Consider the following 20,093-nt stretch of genomic DNA (forward strand, 5'->3'; position numbering starts at 1 on the left):
CCCTTCCCCTAGCTGGCACTACCCTTGAGACTTTAGGAAAAATAAGCTAAGAAAGGTTAATCTTGTTTGTGGGAGGGGAAGGGTGTCTTCCACTCAGCTCCCAGAGTAACTTCGTAACCAAGATTAAATTATACAGTTAAAGGGGATTAGAATGGTTTCTTTAAAACAAACTGGTTTAAATCTTTAGTAGAATAAAAACTCAGAGCACCAGGGAGCTGCTGATGACAACCGGGCTGGGATTAGCAGACAGTGATTGGTGCTGAAAGTTTGCCCGGCGTATACACTAGTCCATTTCCTTTGTCCCAATAGGTTGATTTTCTTTTCTTTTCTTTTCTTTTTTTTTTTTTTTTTAATTTATTTTTTTTTTTCTTTTCTTTTCATGTTTTTGTTTTGTTTTGTTTTACTCAATGTCAGACAGGTCAAGGGAATGCCAACCAAGTGGCACCTGCTCTTCTCACTAGCAGCATCAGGCACCCCCTGTGTCCCCTGAGTCAGCCCCATCTCTGGGGACCATGACTCCAGGGGGTAGTGCTGCCATTTAATTCTGGGAGCCTGTCTTGGAGCTTCTCAGTTACCAATGACTAGTGAGAAGTATCCACGTGAAGAAGAAAACAAAATAACAAATTATTGAAGTAGACAAAAAAAATCTATAAATGTGACAGAAGAGGGATGTTGTGGAAAAAAAAAAAAAAGAGGAGAGACAAGGAAGGAAAGGTAAGCCTCTGCTCTGTTGGGGTCTATAAAAATTTTTGAATAGGTTTTTAAAGATGGACTCACTGAGACCAAGAGACATTGCCCTTCCTTGACCTAGCCCCTTCTGTCCAACTGAGTTTCACCTTAGGGCAGGGTTTCTCAACAGCCACACTAGTGACATTTGGGGGTGGGGGGAGATAGTTCTCTGTCGTGAGGGGAGGGCCGTGCTGTGCTGTGCGTTGTAGGATGTTTAGCTGCATCCCTGGTCTCTACCCATCAGGTGCCAGCAGCACACAGGCACCCCCCGCAATTGTGACAGCCAAAAATGCTTCCAGATATTACCAAATATTCCCTGGGGGGCAAAATTGGCTCCAGTTGAGAACCAGTGCCTTAAGAAAAGAGAAATATGCTACCTCAGAGCTTCCCAGTCTGTGCTCATGGGGTAGCCCTCAGGACAGCCAGCTAGATGAAGCCCGGGTGGCCAAAGCCCTCAGACCTGGATGCAGCCTGCTCACCACTCGCCCCAGTGTGCCCTGCAAAGATGATTCCTCCGTGTGTCACCATGTCAGTAAGACGCTGCCCTTCTTCCTCTGCAATGACGCAGAAGCACCTTGAGGTCACAGTAGGCACAAACCACCACGGGGACTGGCTCTCATCTATTCGGCCCCCTTGCATCACACTTAGATTCTGATATTTAATCCTTAAGATCCCTAAATAGCCTTGTTTGCTCTGGGCTGGAACTGAGAGAAGTGATCTGGGCAAGAGCTCCTGGTCTGCAGTTCTGATGGTTCTTCAAAGTGACAAGCTGCAGCTGCATTTTAGGAAGGATTAGTATGACCTCCCCTTTTTTCCTGCCCAGCTCTCTAAAGCCAGGGGCTCAGACTTGATTTCCCATATACAGAAGAGGAGGGTCAAGAGGGGGGCATCTGTAACTAAGCCCAGCTTCAGCATCCCGGTGGGATAAAAGTTACACCCAACTCCCAGGATAAATTTTCAAAAGCCCTTCCAGTCATTTATGACACCAAATTACGTGACCTCAAGCTCCTTCCAGTGGAGTCTGAATGGTATTTCATCGGGGTGGTCGGATTGTAGGGAAAGAAGCAGATGCAAACATCAGTTAGTAGCAGGGTCAGGAAGCATCCGCTGTGGGGAAATGCCACTTTTGAACTCACTCCTTTATTTGTCAACAGGAGCAAAAAAGAACTGACAGCACTATCCCTTAAAGGCACTGCCCGAGTATGCACCAATCCCTACATTCCTGCTGACCAGTGGCAGTGATAAGAGGCTGTGGGTTTCTAGAATATTTTCTCCAGTAGATAAGAGAGACCTGTTAGCCAGCAGAGGAGCCCAGTTCAGTTCACCAACACTGATTGAGCTACCTGCCAGACCTCGGCCAGATGCAAGAACACAGGATCCTGTAAACAAACTTCACAGAGTATTCTGGGTTATCTGATTATAAGCTTCCCTACTGAATTTTGAGACAGTTGAGAAGAGGCAAAAGGAAGTTTATGTAAATTCCATGGGTGTACTGAGTGCGAAATAGATGGAAAGGCCATCTGAAGGTGGTCTCTTGGCCATTCTTCTAATGAAAGTTAGAAAGCTCTAAGGAAAGTTCAGATAAAAATGATGACAGTTTATCCTGTTCTTAATACTGCTGGATGAAGGTGGCTTGGTGACTTCCTCCAGTAACTTATTCTAATTCCTAACAATAAAAAAATTACAATCAAAAAGTTTACCTTGGCTTACCCAAATTCTCCTAATTCAAACCAAAACGATGCATGGTAGAAGGAAATAGCTCTCGCTCTCTCTCTCTCTCCTTTCTCTCCTTCCTTCACTCCTGGACCTGTAATGACCAAGCCAAGAAAGGCTGAAGGTTCTTTGTAAGGAATAAGGGCTTCTCAGTGAGGGAAAGACATTCTATCTCCTTTTCTTCAACTAGAAACAACACCTGCCATTCTGTCTCTTTCCCAGGAAGGAGATGGGAATAAGTGAGCTCAAGTGTGCTGAAGGGCTTTGAACTCCTTTAGGTATTTTTATTTCTGCAGTAAAGGGAGCATTTCTCTAAATTGCATTCTTTTTCAAATGGAGCCCTTTTTTCCCCCCAGTATTGGTTCTGTTGTCTTATCAGCACTACCAAAAGCTTTAACTTCTCTCTTATCTTTTGGCCCCAGAGGAAATCTCAGTGGGAGCTACAGTCAACAATTGTTGTGCCCAGTTCCCATTTCTCAACCCCCAACCCCATAATCCATGCATATCAGGAGGGAACAAAGTTCCAGCCAGCCAGGCTGGGTTAATCACTCCTGACGCCCCTCACTGATCGTGGCGACCTTTTGTAACTTTTGTGTAAGAGTTTGAGGACGCTTGTTCTGAACCCAAGGGAGAGATAAACAGAACAAGATTTGTCAGGTTCCTTGATCACCAGCCAGCCTCAGGGCAGGTCAGACCTGAGCCCAGTGGGTTTAGAACTAGGTATAAACGGAGGAGTCCACAGGCAGCTTGGATCTTCTATTCAGTGGCCCTCCGGAGTCCATTGTTAAAACCCTTGGACAGTGACCTCTCCCAAGAGTAAGCCCGTGACCTTTCTCACCACCATTAATCAGCACCATTCGGGGCAACCAGGATTACTGGAGCTAAGGTTAAGGAGGACTGATTTTTTTAATAAGAATGTTGTACTTATTTATTCTGTGCACCCCACGGTTGTACAACCAGCAAAGGGAGTGGGCTGGGGAAAACCCTGGTAAATTTCCAGGCCTTCCCTTCTAGATAGACAGCACTCTTACTCTCTTTGTCAGAAGGAAGCTTCCATGTGCATCAGGCAGTGGAGTGTCCCAGACACTGGTTAGGGCACTGGTTCTCAACAAGGGATGATTGCCCCCGCTCCCCCCGCCGCCAACGGACATTTGGCAACGTCTAGAGACGTTTTTGGTTGTCACAGTTGGGGAGGTGCTACAGACATCTAGTGGGTAGAGGCCAGGGATGCTGCTGAACATTTTACAGTGCACAGGACAGCTCTCCCCACCAACCCGGCAAGGAGTGATCCAGCCCCAAACGGGCCAGTTTCAGAACTCACATGTGAATCAATTACACAAATTAATCCCCACCTTCAGCTACCCCAAGAACCTCTAGTATCTGATCAACTTGACACCAAAATATCCTGCCTAGACCAAGTTAAAACTATGAACTCCACCTTTATAGTATATGATCTGGACACCGCAGTTAATTTCAGTCCCTACCCTGCTCAGTTTCAGGAACCAACCAAGCTGTGATAGCATAACAGTCCGGTGGCCACCCTGTTGCAAACCAATGCAAGCCACGTGCCAGGCATCAGTCGCCCCAAGGAGCAGCCATAACTTCACCCACCAAAATACGATGGCATGTATCCACCAAACTTCTCTGCCAAGTCCACCTTTGCACCTCCCAGAGCTGTGTTCCAGTGCCCATGTTTGAGTCCGTGTGCCTCCTGCCTGTGCCCCGGGTCTCTTTTGGATCCTCGGTGGCAGTGGCTGTCCCTGTGACTAACCACCCACTTTCCTCCCCTTCCAGGAGGCTGCGTGTGCTTACGTGTTGATCGTGACTGCTGTGTACTGGGTGTCCGAGGCGGTGCCTCTTGGAGCTGCAGCCCTGGTGCCTGCCTTCCTCTACCCGTTCTTCGGAGTCCTGCGATCCAGCGAGGTTAGACCATTAGTCGCCCCCTGCTCGGTCCCTGCTGGGCCAGTGAAAGAGGGCTCAAGGTGAAGGGAGATTCACAAAGCAGTTGAAGAGGGGGCTTCTTTCACCCTCTGGAACAACCCATTAGCACTAAGCCTTTGCACCTGCTGTTCTGGACCCTGAGCTCCTTTCCTTCAACCCATGACCTTCATCTCCGTCAAACTGCCTCTTTCAGGAAGCCTTTTGGTTAATCACATCCAATTGTTCCTTCAGCCTGAAACCCTTTAGGAACTGTATGATTGGCACATTCAACCAGACTGCTGTTCCTCTTTCTCTGTCTTCTGATTGTCCATTTAGACTCTAAGCACTCAAAGGCAGGAATCAGGCCTCCCAGGTCCTTGGAATCTCATGATGAAGCTGAGCCCGTATGGAGTAGGTGCTCAATAAATGCTTGCCGACAGAGAGACTTACCATGTTTCCCTGAGTCCTGACAATGTCTTCACTTTCTCTAAAAAACATTTCTGTCCCTTCTTCCCCAACTCAAGATTACTGCATATTCTTTCCTTGACTGCTGTCTACCTAGAATCTGTCCTCTGTTCACTCTCTCTCTCTATGGCATTCTTAAAATTCTAACAGAAATTGTCAACAGGAAGCCCAGGGCGGTGCCAGTGCAAACAGTTAAGCCTACCACAAATAGGAAAGAAGAAAATCACAGCCAGAAACCTGGAGCAAGATGAAGAATGGCCCTCATTCATTAACACCTGATTCCATTTGGATTATCTCCTTATAGCACCTGGTCTCCGCTTAGGGTTTCTGAAGGAGATTGAATGGTAGAGGTTAGTTAAGGACAGAGGCACAGAAGAAAGAGGAAAGGGAACTAATGTTTGAATTCCTACTAAGAATCAAGCACTACACCAGAAGTGCTGTGTTAGTTAATACTCCCGAGATGTCTACAAGGTAGATATTAATATTTCCATTCTACGGATGAGGAAAGGGGTTCACAGAGTTAAGAAACTTACCCAAGGTCACATAGTAGGAAATAGCAGAATTGGATTCAAACTCATACCTGTCAGATTTCAAAGTCTATGCACTTGCTTACTGTACCATAAGAAAAACACTCCATAATGTATCATGTAGCTTCATGGGGAGTTAATACTAAGAACTGTACATCTCTTCACCTGTGTGATGTGAGGAAGGAATAATGAACCTGGGTCCATGGGATGCCTTAACCGTGGATAACAGAATTTTATTTAAAGTCCAGAGATAAAAATTAGGCCGTCCCCTAATTGCTGTACTTGACTACAAATTAACAAGTTGTCCTTCTACTGCATGGACTCAACTGGCTGGTTTTTGTTTGTTTGTTTTGGTTTGGGGCAGTTTGGTTTGGAGGCTGTTGGTACATTAGTTCGTTTGTTGGCATTTAGTAATCATAATAGCCTCAGACTCTCCAAAAAGGATAGCATCCCCAAAACCCTCAGCAGTGCTTTTATTCCTGGAGATGGGTCCAACACCAATATCCTGGGGACCCACATAAAAGCTAGCCTGGGACCTGAAGCACTAGGCAGTCACTCCAATTATCCCCCTTCCTTTGTGGAAAGAGAACAGGTAGTTTGGGTCTGTGTGCATGCCTAAAAGAACAAGCACCAATATTACTTTTCTTAAGAGAAACATAAATGAACTTGTCCTGCAGATTTCTCTTTAAAATTGTGAAAGCGAAAGCCAATGAGTCGGGAGGTGAAAGTAGAGAGCAGAGGAAGAAATGAAGTTATAGAAAGAAATGAAACTGAAGTAACATTTTTAAAGTGAGCTAACTATTCATTAAAAGACTAATATCTTTGTATTTCACTACAGGCAGCCCAAAAGCCAACAGTATGCCTTAGTCTTAAAGTAGATGATGTCTCTATTTCCCCAAGGGCCTCCTGCAGCAGAATCTTATAGACAGGTGGGCCAATCAGCCCCTCCACACACTAGGGATGTTGCTAGGCAACAGTTCATCCTAGGGCCTGCCCATCTGCACAGCCAGGAAGGCTCAACCTATAAGGAGTCTAGGGAGGCAGTTGTTTTCAAAGGCAACAGGACTTTGTAAGGAGAAAAAGAAGACTTTCCAGGGAGAGATCGGGTGTTGCTATTGCTGGGGCTGGAGGTGGAAAACACTGGAGAAGCCAGGGGCCAATTTTATCATTTGAGGTGAAAAACCCTACCCCATCTGTCTGATAAAGTGGCTTTGGCTGGTGATATTTAACAGCTGAGCTCCAGAGAGCAGTTTAAGGCCAAATATAATCTGTTTAGCTAGCCTTTTAAACTCAGATTAAAGGACATGCCGATCGGGTAGAGGACATGGGTTATAGCCCTTTGTGAGCCAGTTGACTTTGCAGACAGAGAAAATATCTATTCCACAGCCACCGACTTCTCCCGTACACCAGCATGTGCCATGGCTCCCTGGGAAAAGCTAGGCCGGGGGTCTGCAGGAGCCCCCTACTCCAGACAAATCATCCACTTGTCACTCCCCAAACCCACCTTGTGCTTGCCCAGCCCCTTGCCGGGACTCAGGCCATTCTTCCACTTTGGAAAGTTCTCTCTAATTCCTTCAGCTTTTAAGATCCTACCCAATTACCCTGTTGGTTGAAGCCTTTCCAAAAACCTCAGCTAAAAGTGTTTTTCCCTTCCCTTGGAGCCCCCTGATACTTTTGTCCTTTAAACGGTACATGAGATACATCAGATATACACTTGCTGTGGACACGTCCTCTCTCCACCCAGATTTCACACCCTCTAGGATTTACGATGTCTTACACATACGGGCTATTCTTGCACTAGCCCTTAGTTCATGTTTCTTGACTGCAATGTTTCTTGATGGTGTGTCAGTAGTGTACTCTCCATATGAAGGAAGGCATGTGAATAGGATCAGTGTGACCCTGCATCTGTGGCTTTTGTCCCTCAGGTTATTCAGTCAACATTCAGAAAAATATTTTGAGTGCTGTACCTACCATGTGCAATACAGTATGGGATGTTACAGATACCTTGCAGGTGACAAAAATGAAAAAAAATATCATTTCTGGGACTTCACTGGTGGTCCAGTGGTTAAGACTCTGTGCTCCGAATGCAGGGGGCATGGGTTCAATTCCTGGTCTGGGAACTAAGATCCCACATGCTGTGTGGTGCAGCCAAAAAAAAGAAAAAAAAATTTTTTTAAATATAACATTTCTGCGCTCTTGAATCTCACAGCTAATGCTTTGGGTTCCCCCTGGGGCTGGATGTGTGCATATAAATGGTTAAATTTTACAGCGATGAATTGTCAGTCTGCAGGTATTAAGAGTTCACTGTGTGCAAAGCTTAGACTGTCTTCTATCAGCCGAACTCAGGCTCTGAAAAGAGATAGAAAATGGTCGAAATGGCTCCTGACCTTGAGAAGTTTCTCCTCTAGCAGAGAGAAAGTATAAACCACATGGAATAACACAGAAGACCCTATGCAGTAATGCCTCTTTTTCTGGCCTTGCAGACCCCAATTTACACAATTTCACGTGCGGGAATGTTCTATATAAATGAAACTGACCCTGTCGAGTGCCCAAACTTTATATTGACCACTTCTTGACTGAGGTCTTTCCACAAAGCTCTATAATTTCCCTGGTCTTTTAAACAAATGTTGCTGAACATAAATTAACTTTTTCTTTGGAGCCTTCGATATTTCCAGGGATAACCATTTCTCAGTCAGAGAAATGTGGGCTGGGTGATAGCACAGTTGAGTAACTTGAGTGCTGGTTGAAGAGCTGAACCAAAAGAATCTGAGTAACATGTTGGGGTCGCGCTGGAGAGAGAGCACAAATGAAAATAAGAAAGGCACGTTATCGGATTGCAGATGACTCAAAGCTAGATGGACCAGCTAATGTACAGTGACAGAATCAATGCTGCCAGGAAGAGACAACGGACTGGAAGGGAAGTCCAGGCAAAAGGAAGCTTAATAAGGATAAATGTTAGCAGTTTGTGTGAAAAAGATCTTTGGCTTTCAGCTGAGTATAGACTCAGTGCGAGTCGGCTGTCTGTCCAGGGTGGCCGCCAAAATGCCAAGCCTTTACCACATGTCAGGCGCAATGGGAGGTCCTTTACATGCACTGTATCTTTTAATCCTCTGGGAAGTGGCTATTATTTTTATCTTTATTTTACAGAGGAGAAAACAAGTTCAGAGAGGTTAAGTAACTTACTCAAGGTGATACAGCTAGTAAGTAGTAGAGCCAGGACTTGAAGCCAGAATTGCCTGACCCCAGAACTTTCACCCTTAACTGCTAGCCAGTATGTACTGAAATCTGCTCAATTAATAAACGTATGTGTTCAGAGCAGGAAATTCTGGATAAGGAGCTCATTCAGAGGCGGGTAGCCAAGATGTCTGAAATCTAGAAGCTAAGTCACATGAGGAATGAAGAAAAGCCTCAAGAGGGGCATGATTTCTGGCTTGTACAGCTCAACATACCAGGCTCAAAGGGTCAAACCAGAACCAGAGTCAAAGCACTGTAAGGTAGATCCCCTCTCTGGGAGGGAAGACCCTGAAATGGGGGCCACACGTGGTCCTGGTGTTCCTGTCCCCAGAAGCACAAGCCAGATGACCACGTCAAGGATACTAGAGGTAGACTCTGTGCCTTGGGAGAGGGGCTGGGCTCTAAGGCCCCCTTGACTTTGGGATTCGATCGGCTTGTAAGCATCCAGCTTCTGCTTCCCTCTGCTGGTGTACAGAGCTCAGTCCTGTATTTCCGATTTGTTTTTAGGTCTGTTTTTTTGTTTTGCCTCCATTGTGACTCTCGTTACTGTCATCATATATGCCTTGAAAGTCCTCTAAGCCTTTCTACTGTGTTGCCGTAGCTGGGGACAGTACCTGTGTCAATCAAGTGAGCTGAGATTCACTGTTTATAGGAGAATGGCATAGATGTGGGGACCAAGCAGCTCTCTGGGGAACTAAAGGGCATGGTTTGAACACTGGGACTTGTAAAGAGCCTCAGAGATGCCCAGGGTCAGGAACTACTTCTGGTAGTGATTACACCTGCTCTCTATCTACCCGCCAACACATGCACCCACGCGCGCACGCGCATGCAGACACGCTTCTTCTGCTGTCTCAGTGGCCCTGCACTGCAGGCTTCTAGCAAGTCTAATTCAGATTCTAGCTCCTGCCAAGGCAAGAGAGGCAGCAAGGCAGCTCCAGCTGGAAAAACAAAACAGCCTCTACAGCCAAGTGATACTTGAGTCTGATGTCATGAAATCTGCTTCCCTGTTTGTTCCTCATCTTTCTGACCCACTGGATTCCTGACCAGCGCCTAGACCCTGACTTTCTGTGTGTAAACCTGGGGCCACTTCGTATAGCACTTTCCACTCTGCCTTTCTGGCCTCTACTCACTACAGAGGCTGACACCCCTACCTCCACCCGCCAACCACACACACAGGCCTGTGAGGACACAGGCTGAGCATCTGTGCCCAGCTACCCACCCTCACCCACAGCCATCCAGACACAGCCCAGAGCTGAGCCCACACCCAGGCCATACGTGGGCCCGATACCAGGAACCTACAGATCTTGCAGCCTTTTGAGGCCAAGCTAATGTTTCCATAGGAAGAGCTACAGGGGCAGATCATTCAGTCCTGAAGAAACTTGGGACACCTTATGAGTCAGCATTTCCAAGCTCTGCAGGAGCTGGGCTGACTTCGGGTCAGGTCAGCACCCATCTGGGTCTCTCTGCTTTAGACGTCTCTAGGGTAGGGTTTACAAAGAATGTTTTTTAAGCAACAAAACCTTTCCTTTAAACTAAATCTTAGGAAAATCAATACATGAAACAGATGGAAGGGGAAGTCCTACTCTGATCAGGCAATGGGGGCCCAGAGCCCTGGCTGCCCGGGCCCTTCCCTCCCAATACCTCACGGCCACCCTGTTCCCGCAGCTGCCGCTGAAGTTGCAGAGGCAGTGAGTGGTTTGAAAACCTCCGTCCTCAGGGAATACAGACAGGTGGTTAGGAGGGTGTCTGAGCGCGCAGAGACTTGCCAGCAGAAACCGCATGCCTGCCCCCAGGGAAAGGCGGAGAGGCAACCACGCTGGACTTCGCTGCATTGCCAGGCTGGTGGTTGCAGTGGTGTAGTGAGGGGCTTCAGCTCTGAGGGGGGTTTAGCTCAGCCCGGAGCGGGGCCAGCCCACGCATCCCATCCTGGGGTCACAGCAAAATTGTTCACATGAACCAAAAGAGCCCCAAAATAGGTCCGTTTCCAGATACCACCACTGACCTCCTGAGGGAATGCCACATTCCTGCCACGTGAAGAGGCACACCCACAGCAACTTGCAAGGAGTGCCTAGGTGTGTGCAGCCAGCAGCAGCGTGCCGATTGGCTGCGTTTCTGACGGGGCCCATACAACGCCGCCAAGGCCTGCGTCAGGACACATTCAGATCCACGCATTCTGCCCGTCTCTGGCTGCCACCGCCATGAGCAAGGACACTGGCAATGTGGAGAGGGTCAGGATCCAAGGTGGGAGTAGGGTAGAACTGAGTTTGAATCCAGTTTTCTCACTAACTAGTCTTGAGCAAGTTGTGCGTTGACTGAAATAAAAGTTGCAAGTTAAGTTTTATTTGGGGAACTTACTGAGGACTATGGCCTGGGAGATACCCTCTTAGGTAACTGAGGTACTGCTCCGAAGAGGTAAGGTAGGAGCCAGGAAATATATGAATGTTTTTTTCTGGAAAAGCATGTAGTCAGACATCAAAAGACCACTGCTAATCACAACAGACATCTCAAGTTAATGATTTTAGTGCTTTTCTATCTATGGGAAGAAGTAAGAATCTGGGGTCATTGAAATGATCCCTTAGATATGCATCTTAACTATTTAGGGCCAGTACCCAAAGTACAGAATGCTTCCTGTTTTTCTCCATCCTGAATTCCCCTCAGGGTGCACAACTGCAGTGGCTAATGGCTTGATCCTTATAGAACTGGAATGGAGGGCAACATTCTTTTCTTTACATGTGTAACCTCTCTAAACTGCCATTTTACTCATCTGGAAAATGAGAATAATAGGCACACCCACCTCATGGGGAGTTGTGAGGATGTTAGACCTACCTGAGGGACAGAGTGCCCATCACAGCACCCAGCTTATCTGCACGAATGATTCAATGGTCCATCTGTCTTCCTCCCTGACGATGGCCCTGTTCTTAGTGAGAAAAGCACTGAACTGAGATCAACATCCAGATTTCCATTCTCCTCAAACTTCTAGGATTAAAGCCACAACTCCCTTCACCTTCCCATTTAAAAAAAAAAAACCACTTTCTAAAAAAATTAAAACCTGACATATCCAGAGAGCAATAAAGAATTCCGTGACCAAAGAGAGCAATGTTTTTAAAAGCTCATCACTAACAGATGTTACCTGCAATTTACTAACAGTGAACTGGTCCGTTAAAAGGCTACATTGGTCAACACTTCTGTCCTTGTGCCTCTCAATCCAGGCTAGGTTAGAAAACTCTTGAGATGTACTCACCCTTCACTTAAGAAAGTTTGGGGGAATCTTTGTCTTTTAGGTCCACCTTGCTCCTTCTTACTTCATTTCTTTCTCTTATTCCCCCACGTGGTCATGCTGGCATACCTGATTCCTAACCCTCAATCTCATCTTGAAGCGTTTCACCTTTTCACTTCTTTAACAATAATAATGGACCATTACTGAGCACTTCCTATGTGCCAGGCCTGTCTTGCATCATCTTACTTAAGGCCCATACGGATTCAATGTATTGTGTATTACTACTTAAAAGGTTGAGATGATGGGGGAACAGGGGTTCAGTATTTGGTCCAAGAACACACAACTCATCTGTGGGGAGCAAGCATTTGAACCCAGGTTGAGTTCTTACTTGCTATCCTCTGCTCCACCTTTTCAGAGTGGCCTCCTTGAGCCCATCTCTTCTTAAACACAGTCCAGAAACATCTCTGCTCTCCAAACTTGGGGTTTTGGCACACTGAGAAAAACCACAGAGCAGAAAAGCAGTAAAGGCGATAACACTGCCAATGCAAATGTCACAAAATCCAGGCACTCTAGCCATGGGAGGAGCACTCGTTTTAGAATCTAATTTCTCTTTGCAAATAGTTCTAACAATTTTCATTATCTAGTTTCCCAACTCACAGAATATTAGTCTTGGAAATTAGATAGTGGGGAAATGAATGCTCATGGCAAGTGTGAGGACGCAACACATTTTAGAAAACGATTAAAATAATCCTCAAGAATCCTGGAACTCCCAGAGGGGTTGTAAATAACCAAGGTTTTATTGTAAAGAAAAAAAAAAATCAGTGGGCTAGAAAACTAACCAACAACACCATTGGACAAGATTTTATTTATTTTGCCTGGGCCCTCTCTGTATGCTAATGGCCTCAGACCAGGTCAGCCTTTGTGTGGAAAACATAGTAACAGAAGAGCCACCAGGAACCCTGGCTGTCAACGTGGCGGGCCACGCTAGCTGGTTTGCATGTGTCATTTAATCTCCACAACAGCTTTACAGAAGATTGGGACTCATATAATCCTCATTTATTTTTTTAGATGAGAGAAATGAAGCCCAGAGAGGTTGAATAACTTTCCCAGCATACAGCAGAGTCATAAACTACACCCAGGCTACATCACCAAACACGTGGCATCGCTTACAAGGGGGCAGGAAGGACACGTGAACAGACCTGAGCACACCAAACACCAAATAAGAAAACATCACAGGGCCAATATCCCACTAAACCTGGGCCTGGGGCTCTCATTGGACCGGGCCCAGGTATTTGGGGCCAGTGTCAGGGCTGTGATTATGAATAAAGATGAGGAATGTGGGCTGGCCCGTGCTGTCTGGGGTACCCAGAATTTCCCCTGGAGTTGAATTAGATGAGTGGTTTCTACTTGGCCACCCTGAGTGGCATGTTGAATAGTAGCTTTAGATTCAGATGGACCTGGATTGATATCCCAACTCCACCCCTCACACTGTGACCCTGGAAAACTTCCTTAACCTCTCTGAGTCTGTTTCCTCACCTTAAGCGAGAAAGTGAATGCAAAATACATTTCTGGCATGTAAAAGACACTCTACCACATGTTGGTTCCTTTCTCCTCGCCCTTGAGAAGAACCCCGAGAAAGTAGCCCCACCTCTTGTGCAGGCTCTGAGCCCCCTAAAAGGCCATCACCAACTGGGGTCTATTAGGATATGTGCCAAAGAGGCAGAAAACTAAAATGTTGTCAGTCAGTCCCCTAGGAAAGTAACCCTGGTAGCACTGAGTCTTTAAAAGCTTCACAGAGAGCTATGAGTCATGGGGCCAGTGGGGGACCATCACCCAGGGGGACAATGGTGTCTCAGGTCTTCTGTGGGTTCCTCTCCTTGGTAGACGGATGAAATTAAAACACCAATTCCACCACAAAGCTGCCTCTCAGCTGCCTAGGAACATGAGTGGGCAGTGAGGAAGGTCCTAGGCCCCCAGTTCAGCCAGCCCTCCCATCCCAGCAGTGCTTCCACCTCCCACTAGGGGACAGCACCTCCACCCACCGTCAGGGCCCGAGGCTTTCCTGTCCCTCCCAGCGCGGACTCCGCCCCGGAGTCACAAGCCCAGCAGAGCTTCTCTGCCCTCCGGGAGCATTAGTGACAGTGTCCATGAGGACTGGGGTCGAGGACGAGGACTAGATTAACCACAAGCTGAGGGCTCTTACCCCAGGAAATGGTCTCGGAGAGGAGAGATGATCCTTCTGTTGCAAAGAACTCATCAACCAGACACAAGGAAATCTCTGTGGGCAAAAAGAGAGAAGGGAGAAATGGAGCAGGTTACCTTTTGGGGGGCTCTTATCTTACCAAAGTGTTCCATGCAGAGTTTAAAACTCAAATAATACTGAAAAGGTCACAATGAAAAAAAACAGCAGACTCCTTCCCCACCCCTCCCTCCACCAAATCCCACCTCCTCCAACCCAGAGTCAATAACTTAACTTTGTTAACTGCTTCTTCTGGTATTAAGCTCCACGGTCCGATATGATATTCTTATATTAATTCTTGAGTTATCACTTTTAAACATTATCAGTTGACTTCTGATTATAGCAGGTGAGGATTTTGTACTCTTCCATCACCCAATTCTCCTCCCTCTACCTTCCCAGTACAGGCATATAATTCAATAATCAAAGTTTAACAGTATGATTATATAAATTCTGTCTACTTCCAACACTGCAGATTTTACTATATTTGTACTTCCTTCCCTGTTCAGTTTTTATTTTTCTTGCAGTTAAAAATGTTCTTGTTTTCTCACTTTAAGAGGATTTCTAAGTTAGGAGTTAAACTTTTCTATATCTTTTCCTCCCAATTTATATCATGGTTGCATTGTTGGGGACAACTCTCTTGTATGTGACAAGTATTTATTGAGCATCGACTTTTCCATATTATCCTATTAGGTGCTAAGAGATACAGAAAGAAACATGGTCTTTGGCCTTTTGCAGCCTAGAATTCACTTAAGAGACAAGAGAGATACACATAAAAAAATAAACAGTACAAGCATGAAGCAACAGTTCAAGCATTGCCCTATGTGCTCTGTGATGTGTAGAGTTAATAGTACCCACAAGGAATGTTCTGGAGTCAGAGGCTAGAGTCACAAGGAAGGTTTTCTGGACGCCACCAGGCCTGAACTGGGCTTTGAAGTCTCATCAAAGTGGAGATAAGGAGAGAATGTTCCAAGGGAGGGAATCAACGAAGAGTTGGTCCTGGAGCCCAAACATAGGAAACATGTTTGAGCAGGACTAGGTCTCAATTTCCTCGTCATTAAAAAGCAAGAAGAAGAAGCTGGTAACTGGTGCTATGGTTGTGTGAGAGAAAACCCCTAATCTTAGGAAATAAACACTGAAGTATTTAGGGATAAAGGACCAAAATGTATATGACTTACCCTCAAGGTTCAGGAAAAAAAAAAAAACCCTATACAGACAATGGATGGCTATTTCTTGCACTATTATCATTTTGGAACCCTTTGGAACTTTGGAATTATTTGGAATTAAAGAGTTATTCAAATATAAAGTTTTTTTTAAAGGTTTAAGGCAGGTTATAAAGACACCTTCAAGAACTCTGTCCTAAGGAAATAATCACATTTATATAAGGTTAACGATTTAAGCTGAAAATTATTCTTTGCTCCATTTGCAGCAAAGAAAGAAAAAAAGAAATCAACTTAAATATTCAACAAAAGGAAAACGGCTAAGTAAATTCTATGGTACTTCATGCTGCCATTAGCATGATTTTTTCCAATAAATTTAAGTCTCATAAGAAAATGATCAGGGTACAATGTCAAATGAAAAAAAGAAGCAGGGTATAAACCAGTACAAACTGTATAAATCCAATTATGTATCTATATAGATATTAAAAAATTGAAGAAAATATACCACAGTACTAAGAGTAGTAGGATTAAGGGTAATTTTATCTTTAATTTTTCTATATTTTGAAGTTTTCCATAAGGAACATGTATTAACTTTCCAATAAAAAAATGAACATGATTTTCTAAAAAGCTAAAGAAAATGAGATTAGTTGAAAAACCCAGGGTTATTTTCATAATTTTTAAGAATTAAGATAAAATTGTAAATATGTTTATTCTTTGAAATCGTATTCATATCGCAATTAGAATGGAGAAGAATATCTACCCTATAGAGTTGCTGGCAGGATTAAATGAAATCTTTGTAAAGTGCTTAGCAGAGTGCCTGCCCAAGGTAGTATGTATGTATGTACGTATACATAAAATTTTTTTAATTTAAAATTATATATATATGTAATATACATATATACAACAACTGGCTATTTTAATAACCCTCATCTCCCTGCTCTTTGCTTGCTAGCCTCTGGTTGGGCGTGAGTTTAGTCGGGCGGGGGCTGGGCCCCGGGTCGGGTAGGGGTGACCCGAGCTGGCCTCTGCAGGTGGCGGCCGAGTACTTCAAGAACACCACGCTGCTGCTGGTGGGTGTCATCTGCGTGGCGGCGGCTGTGGAGAAGTGGAACCTGCACAAGCGCATCGCTCTGCGCATGGTCCTGATGGCCGGAGCCAAGCCGGGCATGTAAGTCACACTTAGTGCGTCCCCTCAGCTCCCAGTGGGCCCCCTGGACGGTCAGAGGGACGTCCACTTGAGGCTTTCTACCAGTGGGGATGGGAGGACACCAGGGCCTCAAGGCTCCCATCTCCCCCTCCAGTGAGAGGGCCTGTGACCATGAAATGGAGACCTGAGTGGGTGACTTTGGTGTCCTCTATTGGCACAATCTAAATAACCTGAGTAACCTAGACTGCCGGGGCAGCAGGTTACAAGATCTAAGGGGCTCATCTGGTAAAACAAGAGGGACCAACATAAATTGTTTCCCAACCTTTTTCCCTTGCATCAGGGAACAGGCTGGATGAGGAAGTGGTGTCTTCTCCTCTGTCATTTAAGGAGGCATGGAGGTTTCCTCCCATCTACCCTGAGTTCTTACTGTCATTGGTTTAGACCAGAGGCCTGTCAAATGTGGCAGCTGACCCGGCATCTGCAGGGCACTGCAGGCCCTCAGCTGCTTCCTCTTTTCTCTCTGCTGTCAAGAAGGCCGCTCGGGAATGTGTAGGAAGGTCAGGATTGAACGTTTTGTATGAACTCACTCCCACTCTGTTGGATAACCCTGCCCTTATCTTCCCTTTGGAATATCGTCCTCATCTCCTAGTTTACAACTTTCTTGCAACACTTTTTATGTAAGCTGCCCTGACTCTCCTGGGAGTCCAACAGAGCATAAATAAATAATATGGTATTAGTTTTCATCCCTAGTCATTAGATGAAGACATGTTTTACTTAAAAAGATGTTCCTGTCTCCCACTTAACCACAGCCTAACTCAGAGCATAATCACTCAGTAATAACCTGAGGTGTTGTACTCCACACTCGACCTCCTAGACACGCAATGGCATTTCCCCACATCATGTTGAGGCTCTGCGGCTCTTTGAAACCCCCGGGTACTATCGTCAAGAATTTTTATCCCATTGCGTTTCTACTCGTCTCTATTTACCGCACCCTCCAGCAAATTTCCACCCACCACGGGGCCCTCTGTTTGCCGGTGCATGTCCAGGGCAGACAAACTCATGTCTCCGTCAGCCTAAACAGAGACACCATCAGGGCTCTGGCACCTACCCGGTCATGATCCACAGGACAGCTGTGCTGGCCCCAAACTGTGCAAAGTCAATGATCCCACCTAGGGTGATCAACACGGGTAGTCTTTATGCTGGCTTCTCTTACGGAAATAAGAACTATATCTGTACAAACACACAGTGCATGTTTTCAAAGTCAAGGAGAACTTGAGAGTTATCTCTGTTAGTGTTTTCCTCCAAGTGTCAACTCATAGACACAGCCTTGAAAAAGTGCACACAGTGCAATGGGACACTGCTGGGCCGTTGGGGGCTATGCTTTCAGCGGTTGGTAGTGGGACAAGTAGTGGGCGGAACCGTAAGCTCTGTCCGTTAGTCTCTATTTGGTCGCTAATAACTGCGGTGACTTGGCTGCAAAGCAAGGAATGGGATGGTACTCGTAGGATTGCTGGCTGCAAGGGCCAAAAAGAGAATTCTTTTATACACAAGAAACACACATCATCACCAAGCTAATGTCCAGAGAGGAGAGCAATCAGGAAGTCCATGCCCTGTGACCCTACCACCAAAGCTATTCTTTGTTTAAGCAAGGGCTTTTCTTTTTTCTTTTTTTTTTTTTTTGGCTAAGGCCACTAGCCCACGAAGTGTGATGCATTCATTCAACACATCTTTATTTAATGTTTACTCTGTACCAAGCCCTGGGAGTACAAAGCTGAATGTATGACATAAACCCCCCATTTTCTGGATAAATGCCAGCACCAGCAGGCTTGCAGGAGGCCCCGAGGGAGCCGTGTGAGGGCAGAAGTTTCACCCGGGGAGGCGGGCACGCTGTGATGCACCCCCCGCGCCTCCCTGCCTTCCAGGCTGCTGCTCTGCTTCATGTGCTGCACCACGCTGCTGTCCATGTGGCTCTCCAACACGTCCACCACCGCCATGGTCATGCCCATCGTGGAGGCCGTGCTGCAGGAGCTGGTCAGGGCCGAGGAGGAGCAGCTCGTGGCCGGCAGCTCCAGCGCCGAAGAGGCCGAGCCCATCAGTACAGTTTGCTGGAGTTCATCTCCCCTTTGCTCCTCCACCCGAGTGACACTGCACAGCTCTGCGCCCGCCCCCACCAACCCTCACCTGCGTCCTGCCTCTCGTCTCGCCTCTTCCCCTTCCTGGCCCTTTACCCCGTACCAGCCCTTGTAACCTGAAGCTTCCCTGTGACCCGCATTCCCAGCTCTTCCTGCCCTACTTAGAGCAGCCACCGCTGCTCCTTTCCCCCAAACGCTCAAGGATTACAACAAGACCCCAGGCCTGTCCGTGTCGCTGAGTCCCACTATGCCTTCCGAGCGGAGGGAAGGGGAGTCGTCAGGCACCAGGCCCAGCAGGAGCCTTGATGCCTTTGTTTCCTCATCCAGCCCCAGCCCAGAGCCCCTGCCCTTCAGGGTCAGGTCCAGACTCCACATCTCACTTCCTGCTTTCCTTTGCTACCGTAGATCTCGATGCAAACAACAGCCAACCTTCCCTGGAACTCATCTTTGTCAATGAAGAGTGAGTATGACCGCCCTCCTCCCAGACAGAGCCTCTTTCAGCTGCACGGGCCAAGCTCACATCTTGCCACACCACCACCTCCCCCCGCCCTGATCTCCTCTCCACACCAGGGAGCCACTTGCCAAGATCCTGAGGGCAACTCCCTTAACCACCGGGTATTGCAGGGCTGAGGGAAGAGGGGAAAAGACTACACTGAATCTCAGGGAGTATGTGGACTATCTGTACAGCTACCAAGTAGAATTTCAGCTAAATTGATGTCCCCCTTGGGAGAATAATATATTTAATCTACTAATGAAAAAAGGCTCACATTTTAGATGTCACTGGAGATTCTTAGAGAATCACAAAGTATTTTTTAGATATTAGATGTGGTCTTACTAGATTTGGTCTTATTAGATATGGCAAAGAAAAACTAGGTGGCAGGTAGGGGATTCGAGGACAGTTGGTGAGACAGCCACGTGCTGATGAAAAAAGAAGCTTTTAAAAAAAGAGAAATATCGTCTCAAACACCCATGTGAGGTAGATCCATTAACAGCTGATTTCTTTTGGAGATCTAGTATCAAAATGTGGTCTTCAAGGAATACTGGGATGAATAAGACATTTTGAAAGTCGGATTTGTACTAGAGCTCAGTTTTGCTATTTGCTCTTTTCATTAAAAAATGGAGAACTCACACTGAGTGAGACCAGCACGATGTGAAGGGACAGAGGCAGAAGGGTTCCATCAGCTTATCTTCCTCCCGTCACTGGCTCCAATCATAATATACTGGACTTTCCTCCCCAGCCTTGACCATATCTCAGGCAAATCCTATAGCTCTTCTGGTTCCTTTCAGATATTAGAATGATCTCGTCTTTAGATATTCGGCAGTCTAGTCCAGACTCATATCAAAACTTCAATCCCTCATCTGAAGCTTCTCCCCGCCTCCTCTCACGCTCTCACCCAACCCCCCTTCAGTCTGCAGGATGAGCAGGGGAGACGGTTGACTTTTCTCTTACTCTTCCCCCACCCTCCTTCCTCTCCCCTCACCAACTCTCTGCATCTGAATTCTCCAGGGTCAGGGCAGAGGCTGTAGGGAGCAGGAAAGATAAAGGGGCAAAGAGGGTCTTGGCTGGAGGTATTCTAGAGTGCGGTCAGTGCCCTGAGATTCAGGCAGCGACT

The 20,093-nt window shown here is 46.4% G+C and overlaps 1 protein-coding gene and 1 long non-coding RNA gene across 2 annotated transcripts in view; one reads left to right on the plus strand and one right to left on the minus strand.

Annotated features, from left to right (window-relative positions):
* LOC103001734 (uncharacterized) overlaps nucleotides 1-20,093 on the minus strand; it is a 40,070-nt gene that overhangs the window by 4,782 nt on the left and 15,195 nt on the right. The window contains exons 5-8 of the long non-coding RNA XR_009008799.1: nucleotides 14,009-14,083; nucleotides 11,415-11,500; nucleotides 4,255-4,396; nucleotides 2,430-2,536 (exon numbers count right to left, since the gene is read on the minus strand). This is a non-coding gene — a long non-coding RNA (uncharacterized LOC103001734). The remainder of the gene's footprint in view (nucleotides 1-2,429; nucleotides 2,537-4,254; nucleotides 4,397-11,414; nucleotides 11,501-14,008; nucleotides 14,084-20,093) is intronic.
* The window catches only part of SLC13A4 (solute carrier family 13 member 4), a 38,997-nt gene that overhangs the window by 1,028 nt on the left and 17,876 nt on the right, over nucleotides 1-20,093 (plus strand). The window contains exons 2-5 of the mRNA XM_007177104.2: nucleotides 4,237-4,365; nucleotides 16,233-16,369; nucleotides 18,271-18,443; nucleotides 18,886-18,940. Of these exons, the coding sequence (XP_007177166.1) occupies nucleotides 4,237-4,365; nucleotides 16,233-16,369; nucleotides 18,271-18,443; nucleotides 18,886-18,940 (494 nt within the window). The remainder of the gene's footprint in view (nucleotides 1-4,236; nucleotides 4,366-16,232; nucleotides 16,370-18,270; nucleotides 18,444-18,885; nucleotides 18,941-20,093) is intronic.

Source organism: Balaenoptera acutorostrata, chromosome 7 (genome assembly GCF_949987535.1).
Source record: "Balaenoptera acutorostrata chromosome 7, mBalAcu1.1, whole genome shotgun sequence".
NCBI classification, from domain to species: domain Eukaryota; kingdom Metazoa; phylum Chordata; class Mammalia; order Artiodactyla; family Balaenopteridae; genus Balaenoptera; species Balaenoptera acutorostrata.